At 39.6% G+C, this 10985-nt stretch overlaps 1 protein-coding gene and 1 long non-coding RNA gene across 5 annotated transcripts; both read left to right on the forward strand.

Annotated features, from left to right (window-relative positions):
* The first annotated feature begins 5585 nt into the window (after positions 1-5585).
* On the forward strand, positions 5586-6574 carry LOC128442064 (homeodomain-interacting protein kinase 1-like). The gene is made up of 3 exons (XM_053424257.1): positions 5586-5630; positions 5822-6242; positions 6389-6574. The coding sequence occupies exons 2-3, from the start codon at positions 5958-5960 to the stop codon at positions 6572-6574; spliced, it is 471 nt and encodes a 156-aa protein (XP_053280232.1). The 5' UTR covers positions 5586-5630; positions 5822-5957.
* Positions 6575-9272: 2698 nt separating this feature from the next.
* Positions 9273-10113, forward strand: LOC128442962 (uncharacterized). Of its 4 annotated transcripts, none has more exons than XR_008338929.1 (4): positions 9273-9414; positions 9500-9573; positions 9679-9797; positions 9887-10113. It is a non-coding gene; the product is annotated as an uncharacterized LOC128442962 (long non-coding RNA). The 4 variants fall into 4 exon arrangements; XR_008338928.1 differs by having other exon boundaries at positions 9500-9569; XR_008338927.1 differs by having other exon boundaries at positions 9290-9573.
* Positions 10114-10985: the final 872 nt, after the last annotated feature.

A 10985-nucleotide genomic window follows, 5' to 3' on the forward strand; every position in this document is an offset into this window, starting at 1 on the left:
GTATACGGATACTTGGAGACTTTATTTGATAGGTTTATTCAAGTAAGAGTTGGGACAGCTTTATCAGGAAGCTAATGGTGGATAATGGTACTACTCAAGGCAGTGTCATTAGTCCACTATTGTTTTCCATTATGATTAATGATGTATTCTCTCAAGTTCAGGGTGATATTAGGCGGGCTCCTTTTATTCTGTCTTTGGTTCAATGGCAGGTGGCAACTAACATCAGAGTGCATTACCGCCACCTATTGGATCTACTAGCTGCATTTAAACCTTATAGAGCACTATAATGTTTAATCATAGGCAACATGCATGCACGTTGCCTATGATTATGGATTTTAACTTTTTACCTATAATGAAATCTAGTAGTAGCTGGTTGGAATGCATCTTAACATAGGTTGCAACAAAGAGGAAAAATAATACATTTCCACTTCAGCACACCATCAAACTTCATTGAAGAAGAGGAAGAATTTCAGCACACTCTATCAACTTTTAACAATGAAAAAATTACTTCGAACCTTGAGAAATTTCTTCGGGCAATGCTTCTCTTATAGGTGAGCACAGTGCAACATATCTCACAGACTTTGGTCGTTTCATTTATACATTTAAGAGGACAGGAATTATCAGAAGAAAGCCTTCTCAAAGCATTCACAAAGCAGTAGCTGGTCAATACTACGTGAGAATAAGGGCTATAAAACATATGCAGAAACAGAACAAAGATACAGACCACCAGATTTCTGTCTATTTTGAGGAAGATTATAACAATAGGGAGGTATGCACCGGAGAGTGAGAGATAGTAGAGGTTAGGAGGGAGGACTACAGGTGAGAGCTGATGAAGAGTTGGAGTTGATGATCATATTGAGATTTGATGAGGAGAGAGGAATTTTTTCAGTGAGTCCAGTGAAATTGATTTCTGTGTTGAAAAACAATGCAGGTAAGAGACATCAGCAAGGCTAAGATTTCAGAGATGGGAATTGTTGATTGTATGTAGGAATTAAGAGCAGAGGGAGCGGCAGGATTGATGAGAGAAATACAATAAAAACAAGTTAAACTGGTGAGTGTAAGCGGCTTTTAGAGAAGAAGTAAGGGAGTGATTCGCGGGGGTCTCAAACCTGAAAGGTGGAACTTTAAAAGGTGCTCGGTGGTAGCTTGCAGGTAACTCAAGGGGAATGAGGAAAGACAGTGAGTGATTGAGTTTGAGGAGGAAGTGCTCCCAAAGAATGTAACTATTGGCTTCTTATATGCTCTAGTGTTAGAGGTACAGCGCTGACCAGCTGCCTGGTGTGCGCTCTGTGCGCACTACAATGGCCTGAGTGTAAAGACTGAGAGCTCCTGCCCCAGATAATGTACTGCACATGCTGCTCAATTTCGGCTTCCTCATTATTTTTAGAAGATAACCCGCAAAACGGCCGCCATCCAAACGTGCAATCTGTTGTAATGTACATGCAATTTGGCACTCTTTGTTTGGGATCTTAGTAGATCAGGCCCAGAGAGTATATTACCAAGCGAATAAGGTGCTAGAATTGTCAAAGATTTGGAATGGATCTCTTCCTAGAATAGAATGGTCAGAGTTCGTTGATGGTGGTGGAGAGCAAATTTGGATTTGGTCCACATGGAATGAACATGTACTCAGGGTATTCTCCAAATGTGGAAAAATAATAAACGTGATGAGATGTCTAACAGGGTCAGAATGGGGAGAGAGCAGGTCGTCAATGAAAAAATATTTATGAAGGGCTCTTTATATTTGTGCTATGGTTGTATTGCTGATGGTTCAGCAGCTAAAACATTGTAAAAAGGTTGGAGAAAATGGAAGCTCAAGCTTTGAGACCCAATTGGGACTGCTTTCACTCCAAACACTGAAACTTGGGTCTGGTTTGAGTGAATTTGACTTTGTTCAAAGTAGAATAAGACTAATCAGTAGCTGTGTTTGTGTCTGTCAAGATCAAGCTCAGCTGAAAGAGAAAAAAAAGCAGACAAGAAGAGACAGAAAGGCTGCGTAAGAAAAGACAGTCCCTCAGCCGGCAAGACTCCCACTGAACCGCCAACCAGGAAGATACCTTTACGAGAAAGACTCTTTGGGAAACCGGTGGTAAGGATATATAAGAAGAAGTGGCAAGAAAGGATCCCAAAAGACAGTCCCATAACCACCAAGACTGCCACTGAAAAGCCAATCAGTGAGAAACCTTCAGAGGAACATCTCTTAAAGAAACCAGTGGTAAGGTTTCACGTTGAATAGATTTTAGAAGTCAATAAGATATGTATTCTTTTATAATCGTGGACAATCAAAATGTATGACTTTTTTTTTACTCTACAGGAAAAAAAATCTGTTTCGAAAACAGATAAAAGAGAACAACGCTGCATCTCAAGGTAAGTGAAACCTCTCCCTGCAATCACTACCCTAAAAAAAAAGAATGTCAGATATTTCTGTGCACGCTGTGTCTTACGTTAACATTTACGGGTTTACCTCAGTAAAATGTTTTATAAAAAGGTTAGCACGATGGAGTAAGTTCTTCATCACATTTTTCAGCAGGGTTGTATGGGCTGGTGGGGTTTTCTGTTTCCAATTAAAATGGTTGATTTATCCTTTTAAAAAGAGATTTTATCAACAGCCACAACTTTTTTCACAGTAGAATAAATATAATCAGTAGGTGTGTTTTTGTCTGTCAGCAGTGGTGACTCCACTGATATTCCAGCAACTGCAACAAGAGCAGCTAAAGGGAAAAAAAAGGTATATAAGAAGAAGGAGCAACTCCTGACTCTAAAAGACACTCCCTCAACCACCAAGACTGCAATTGCTCAGCCAATCAGGGAGATACTATCAGAGGAACATCTCTTAAAGAAACCGGTGGTAAGTTTCCACGTTGAATAGATTTTAGAAGTCAATAAGATATGTATTCTTTTATAATCTTGGACAATCAAAATGTATGACTTTCCTTTTTACTCTACAGGGAAAAAAATCTGTTTTGAAAACAGTTAACAGAGAACAACGCTGCATCTCAAGGTAAGTCAAACCTCTCCCTGCAATCACTACCCTAAAAAAAAGAATGTCAGATATTTCTGTGCAGGCTGTGTTTTACATTAACATTTACGGGTTTACCTCAGTAAAATGTTTTATAAAAAGGTTAGCACGATGGAGTAAGTTCTTCATCACATTTTTCAGCAGGGTTGTATGGCTGGTGGGGTTTTCTGTTTCCAATTCGACATAGTCAGGCTCTGGCTCAGTGTGTGATAAAATGTATCAAATTGTTGATTTATCCTTTTACAAAGAGATTTTATCAACAGCCATAACTTTTTTCACAGTAGAATAAATATAATCAGTAGGTGTGTTTTTGTCTGTCAGCAGTGGTGACTCCACTGATATTTCAGCAACTGCAACAAGAGCAGCTAAAGGAAAAAAAAAGGTATATAAGAAGAAGCAGCAACTCCTGACTCTAAAAGACACTCCCTTAACCACCAAGACTGCAATTGCTCAGCCAATCAGGGAGATACTATCAGAGGAACATCTCTTAAAGAAACCGGTGGTAAGGTTCCACGTTGAATAGATTTTAGAAGTCAATAAGATATGTATTATTTTATAATCTTGGACAATCAAAATGTATGACTTTCCTTTTTACTCTACAGGGAAAAAAATCTGTTTTGAAAACAGTTAAAAGAGAACAACGCTGCATCTCAAGGTAAGTGAAACCTCTCCCTGCAATCACTACCCTTAAAAAAAAGAATGTCAGATATTTCTGTGCACGCTGTGTTTTACATTAACATTTACGGGTTTACCTCAGTAAAATGTTTTATAAAAAGGTTAGCACGATGGAGTAAGTTCTTCATCACATTTTTCAGCAGGGTTGTATGGGCTGGTGGGGTTTTCTGTTTCCAATTCGACATAGTCAGGCTCTGGCTCAGTGTGTCATAAAATGTATCAAATTGTTGATTTATCCTTTTACAAAGAGATTTTATCAACAGCCACAACTTTTTTCACAGTAGAATAAATATAATCAGTAGGTGTGTTTTTGTCTGTCAGCAGTGGTGACTCCACTGATATTCCTGCAACTGGAACAAGAGCAGCTAAAGGAAAGAAAAAGGTATATAAGAAGAAGCTTCAAGACCGGATCCCAAAAAACAGTCCCTCAACCACCAAGACTGCAACTGAAAAGCCAATCAGGGAGATACCATCAGATGAACAACTCTTAAAGAAACCAGTGGTAAGGTTTCACGTTGAATAGATTTTAGAAGTCAATAAGATATGTATTCTTTTATAATCGTGGACAATCGAAATGTATGACTTTTGTTTTTACTTTATAGGAAAAAAAATCTGTTTCGAAAACAGATAAAAGAGAACAAAGCTGCATCTCAAGGTAAGTGAAACCTCTCCCTGCAATCACTACCCTAAAAAAAAGAATGTCAGATATTTCTGTGCACGCTGTGTTTTACATTAACATTTACGGGTTTACCTCAGTAAAATGTTTTATAAAAAGGTTAGCACGATGGAGTAAGTTCTTCATCACATTTTTCAGCAGGGTTGTATGGGCTGGTGGGGTTTTCTGTTTCCAATTAAAATGGTTGATTTATCCTTTTAAAAAGAGATTTTATCAACAGCCACAACCTTTTTTACATTAGAATAAATATAATCAGTAGGTGTGTTTTTGTCTGTCAGCAGTTGTGACTCCACTGATATTCCAGCAACTGCAACAAGAGCAGCTAAAGGAAAGAAAAAGGTATATAAGAAGAAGCCGCAACTCCTGACTCTAAAAGACAGTCCCTCAACCACCAAGACTGCAATTGCTCAGCCAATCAGGGAGATACTATCAGAGGAACATCTCTTAAAGAAACCAGTGGTAAGGTTCCACGTTGAATAGATTTTAGAAGTCAATAAGATATGTATTCTTTTATAATCGTGGACAATCAAAATGTATGACTTTTTTTTTTACTCTGCAGGGAAAAAAATCTGTTTCGAAAACAGATAAAAGAGAAAAAAGCTGCATCTCAAGGTAAGTGAAACCTCTCCCTGCAATCACTACCCTAAAAAAAAGAATGTCAGATATTTCTGTGCAGGCTGTGTTTTACATTAACATTTACGGGTTTACCTCAGTAAAATGTTTTATAAAAAGGTTAGCACGATGGAGTAAGTCCTGCATCACATTTTTCAGCAGGGTTGTATGGGCTGGTGGGGTTTTCTGTTTCCAATTCGACATAGTCAGGCTTTGTGCTCAGTGTGTCATAAAATGTATAAAATTGTTGATTCATCCTTTTACAAAGAGATTTTATCAACAGCCACAACTTAGATTAAGAATACTCAGTAGGTGTGTTTGTGTCTCTCAGCAGTTGTGACTCCACTGATATTCCAGCAACTTTAACAAGAGCAGCTGAAGAAAAGAAAAAGGGATATAAGAAGAAGCTTCAAGACCGGATCCCAAAGGACAGTCCCTCAACCACCAAGACTGCAACTGTACAGGCAATCAGGGAGATACCTTCAGATCTCTTAAAGAAACCAGTGGTAAGGTTCCACGTTAAATCCATTTGAGAAGTCAATAAGATATGTATTCTTTTATAATCTTGGACAATTCAAATTTATGGAATTTGTTTTTACAGGAAACTAAAACTGTTTCGAAAACAGATGGAGAACCAAGCTCCATCTCAAGGTAAGTCAAACCTCTCCCTGCAATCACTACCCTAAAAAAAAAAAGAATGTCAGATATTACTTGTAGAGTTTAAAGATTATAAGGACTGAGCTTGATGAATGGTCTATAAACTCTTATTCTACCTACCTGGCTGATAGGAACTGGTATAATTGGCTGCATGTAACTTTTTTCTTTTCTATTCTCCTGACAAGTGTGAAAGATCACCAGCCTAAATATTCCATCACTGTGTCTCACAACAGTGAGTTAAATATCAGTGAAGGAGACCTGATCCCCTCCCCCACAACACAATACCTTGCACAAAAATACCTTGGCAACGGCGCGTATGGAATGGTCATCCAATGCAGGAATGTGACCACCGGAGAGACGGTGGCTCTAAAAATCATCGAAAGCCTCTGGGACATTGACTATGCACAAGTAGAGGAGGTCATCCTTCAAAACATGAAGAAGCTGAACTCAGACAGGTTCAACATCGTCAGATTGTACGAGTCCTTCTTCTACAAGGAACACTACTGTCTTGTGTTTGAGCTCCTGGATATGGATCTGCAGAAATTCAAACGGATCAGCCCGGGTCAACACCTTCAGCTGAAGCAGATTCGCCCCATTCTGCAGCAGGTTTGTTTTTTAAACTCAAGCTCTTACACTAACTGCTTTGTAGCGTGAAGGGTAAACTTGGTCGCTAAAAAGTGACTGTTACAGTTGTTGTTGATGAAATGAACTCTGTAGCTCATGGTCTATTATTATGCTTTTCATGATTTCAGCTAGCTACAGCCTTGGACTTTTTGAACAGCACAGGGATCATTCATGCAGATTTGAAGCCAGATAACATCATGCTGGTGGATCATGTCAGGCAGCCACTGAAAGTTAAAGTTATTGACTTTGGCATATCCTTCGATGATCCTGAGGAAATGCTCGGTCAAAACGTCCAGACCTTGTGGTACAGGTAAGTAGCTGACAGCATATCTGTATACCTGGGACAGCTGTGTTTGCTGTAAATAATTGGACAAGTCGTGTACACTGGCATGTCAGGTTTATATCTCAGAAACTGAATATGTTTGTGTTTCTTATCCTAAGGGCTCCTGAGATTCTGTATCAAGATCATTTCAGCGGGAAAATCGACGTATGGTCTCTCGGCTGCATTGCTGCTGAGCTGTCGATGGGCAAACCGCTGTTCCGTTCCAAGGATGAGGATGATTTGGTCAGTATCTGCACTTAAAACACACCAATCACGTACAGTTCTGCCTTGATGTTTGTGTATTTTCAAATATATTCAATTGATTATTATAGTGAAAGAGTTTCCAGTAGAAGTTCACTGATTTTTACTATTCTACTAATGAGACAAACTTCATTCATATGTGTCAGTAACAGAAGTGAACCTGATGTACATGATCAACAATGTAAACTTGAAGTTAAATAACTCTCACAATGTTGTGTTTTTTCCACAGATGGGGAAAATTGCAGTTGCACAAAGAGATCCACGGCATGAAGGAAACCTCCTTCCACATGCGTTCTGGCCAAGATCTTGGATGGAAGGCAGATTTATGGTATCAAACTATTTTACAACCATTTAGCTGGCTCCACTAGCTCACTAATTAAGGTGTCTTTTGTTCAGTCTGTGTTTCTTTCCCCTGTGCCATCCACTGCCTTTTGAGCAATCTATCTCAATGAAACAATTCTTAATTTCAGTCAATAGGTTAAATTCTAGTTTGAGATCACCAGCATGGATGAATTTATAACAGCACAATGCCTTCATACTCCCAACACGAGGACATCTAACATGTTGGTTCTCCTCATCTTGTTAAAGGGGGATCATCCTGTCTGGTTTCAAGACGTCCAGGCTGAATTTTGTGACCTGCAGTGCTTCATGGACCTAATGACTCAGATGCTGATGATGAGTCAGTATAAAAGAATTACCCCCGGGAGAATTCTCCAGCATCCATTCATCACCATGAGCCACCTTCAAGGCTCATACAAAAACAGCCTCTAGTAAGTCTGTGTTGTTGGACATGGGTGCAAAATATAAGAGATATAAGGTGATTACGGTGTTTGACTCAGCAGTTTCATTTGTCTTCCAGTTTGAAGTCATGCAAGGATCTGATGGACATCTGCCAGGATCAGAGCTCTGAGGATGGAGGACATTGAGACCAGGGGATCCTGCAAATGTCCCTGAACAAGGACTCCTCCAGCAGCACTGCCAGCCCAGCCAAGGAGGGCAGCAAAGTGAATGCAAAGTCTGGCAACAGGTGTATGTTTGAAATATCTTTCTGTTGGATCATTTTATATTGTAGAAGAATAGTTCAACATTTTGGTAAATATTTAGTTTTTTTGCTCAGAGTTCAATGGAATGAATGATACAACTCTCATAACTATGGATCTGGAGCCAAGTGCATTTTAGAATTTGAGTTTTTAGAAATGTCCAATAACTGCTCTATGATCAAGAGTTAAATTATTTTCTAATCCACATCTCAGACCAGAAGACTCCCAAGCCAAGGTCAGAAGGAGTGAACGACTGGCAGCCACTTGAAAGGGCACAAGTGGGAAAACAGGCCCAAACCAGTCCAAGAGGATGAGAGAGAGGCATGATCCCTCATCCAATGGCAACCCCTCAAGAAAGAAGAGACACATGGGCCCTGCTGGAATGAGAGACTCCCAAGCCAAAGTCAGAAGGAGGGAACGACTGGCAGCCATTCGAAAAGGTGCAAGTGGGCAAACGGGCCCAAACCAGTCCAAGAGGATGAGAGAGAGGCATGATCCCTCATCCAATGGCAACCCCTCAAGAAAGAAGAGACACATGGGCCCTGCTGGAATGAGAGACTCCCAAGCCAAAGTCAGAAGGAGGGAACGACTGGCAGCCATTCAAAAAGGTGCAAGTGGGCAAACGGGCCTTCCTTGGTTTTTTGATAATGAAAAATTGTACAGGCGAACATCCATTTTCACCATGTTAACACAAATCGCTTGACAATGTCAGCGATCTCATATGTTGAAGAACCATTACACAGAAGAGCTCGAGGAGTTCACCAAGGTGAAGGGAAAAAAGAACAAACTGTGTGCGCACATGTATCACTCGACTTCCAAATGGGGCCCGATCGAGAACTTCCACAGATTTATACATTCTTAACGATTTACAACTTCTCATCAATACCACTTCAGAAATTGAACTTGACAACACACGCAGTTAGGGTATCCACAAATTATAACCCCTAACCTCAACAATACAAAACCACTGCAAAGGAAACCACAAAGTGACAGCAAAGTGTTTGTCAAACTCACACTCAAGATTCAAACAAAACTATTCTTCTTAAATTTACACTTCGTCACTTTGAACAAAGTCATATACATTGAACTACAAATAACATGAAGCAAGGAATAGAGACTCATCAAGCTTAATCATTCATTTTAGGATATGATGAATAATATCTTGGTAATTTAACAACTAGTAGTAATATTTCAGCAATAACTATTTGTGAATCATTATGTAGCGTACATCATTAGGGTAAATAAAATAAATAAAATAATGAAAAAGTATAAAACGGGTATAGTTTCAGAAATGGTACCATGGCTGCATCTAACAATAACTGTCTATTGTGCTAATGATTAATACAATAATTATTCAGATTATATAATGTAAAAAACACTTAGTTAATAAATAACTAAGGATCGTCAATAATGGATGTAGCCACTTTCAATAGCCAAAGATGAATAATTAAATGTAGTTCTCCGTAGTTTTTGTTTGTTTGTAGGAAACTCCCTCTTCACAGCTGTGATGAAAATGGCCGGCGGAGCGAGGGTATGAATAAAGAAGAGCTGTTCTGTTTAAAATACATCCTCCAGCTTTACTTTATCTGATCCATTACATAGTTTTTTTTTCACAGCCGGATTCCTGCACACAATGACGCAGTCACTGCACATTACGCCGAGACTCGCTGAAAGACCGCATTTGCAGTACGTAAGTATGTGTTTAGGATTTTTGCTGTGGATCATCCAACGGTGATGCAGCAAGGCTATTTCCGTTTATTAATAATAAACTCATGTTACTCATATTGTTTTACAGCTGCCTGTACTATGACGTCCTAAGACCCACTATGAGCCGGTATGAAGGAGCTTCCAGTACAACCAACCGGACCTTGCCTCAGCATTGAGGAGTTCAGGAGACGGCAGAGAAGAAAGAGGGTAAGGTTTGATTCATTAAATCATTTTTCAGGTGCATGTAGGTGTATGTTGTCATTGAACTGTGCTTATTGTACTGATTGTGTCTACAGCTGATTGAAGCGGGACAGATGACATGGATCCATCCTTCCACAGCCAGGAGCTCAACAACCTGTGTGCCACACTTCAAATAAGACTAGAAGCTACACTGGATCTCACAGCTACACACCACAGACGTCTACACACCACAGACGTCTACACACTGGGGCAGATTCAGACAGAGTCCCACAAAGAACATATGACCCAGAGGCTGCAAAGAGACATTTCAAGCTTCACCTGATTAGCTTTTCACTGGCTAGGCCAGTCGTGTTTGTACAATATTTGTGCTGTATGTAAATAAAGCTTTGACTCAACATATACCTCGTTCATGTTTTTTTCCCTGTACAATATGTTCACATATTACATCAAGCATCACATGAATGAATGTCTTAATTAACTGCATTGCTTTTGGGAAAGGCTTACTAATAAATTATTAAATATTATTATATATATTATTAGTAACAACTATAAATTAATTTTTATTATTAATATTGTATGGGAGGGGTTTACCCCCACGTGTGTGCTGCAATGACCCAGGGTGACCAATGGCAACACTTCTACCAGCCAACCACGAGTGACTTTCCGGGTTGGTTTCCTCCAATGGGGAATCGAGAGAGGCTCAGCAGCGGCTTGGCCCTGAGTCATATGCTAATTAGATAACACCTTCGCTCCGCGGCTCCGCGCCCCCTCGGCTGCTCTCCCCCTTTGTTCTCCAGACCCCCTCTCCGCGGTACGTACTCTCCGCTTCACTGTAGTTACTGTCGCGGGAGAACTCGGTGTTGTCGTGCTGTGAATACCTATTAACTTCAGGGGATCATGTAACTTCCATAGGATTTCCCATGACACTAATTCTGCTTTTCGTCTAGTGTAGTTAATGGATGTAGCCACTTTCAATAGCCAAAGATGAATAATTAAATGTAGTTCTCTGTCCGAACCAGAATCCAGACATTTTGTTTGATGACATGAGATTATTATTATGTTTTAGCTTTATACATGACTGAACCATTATGCTGTTGATTCCATTTCTGGACTTCGTGTCCAAATAGTAATAGTAATAGTGATAATACCAAAACTGGGGTATATATATTTCATCATGTATGCTATTTAAATGAT

Source organism: Pleuronectes platessa, chromosome 6, assembly GCF_947347685.1.
Source record: "Pleuronectes platessa chromosome 6, fPlePla1.1, whole genome shotgun sequence".
NCBI lineage: Eukaryota > Metazoa > Chordata > Actinopteri > Pleuronectiformes > Pleuronectidae > Pleuronectes > Pleuronectes platessa.

Bases quoted from the DNA above. Each gene is read 5' to 3' on its own strand.
- LOC128442064 (XM_053424257.1), top strand. From the start codon at position 5,958: ATGGTCATCCAATGCAGGAATGTGACCACCGGAGAGACGGTGGCTCTA. The intron at 6,243-6,388 runs GTTTGTTTTTTA...TCATGATTTCAG, and splicing joins TTCGCCCCATTCTGCAGCAG to CTAGCTACAGCCTTGGACTT.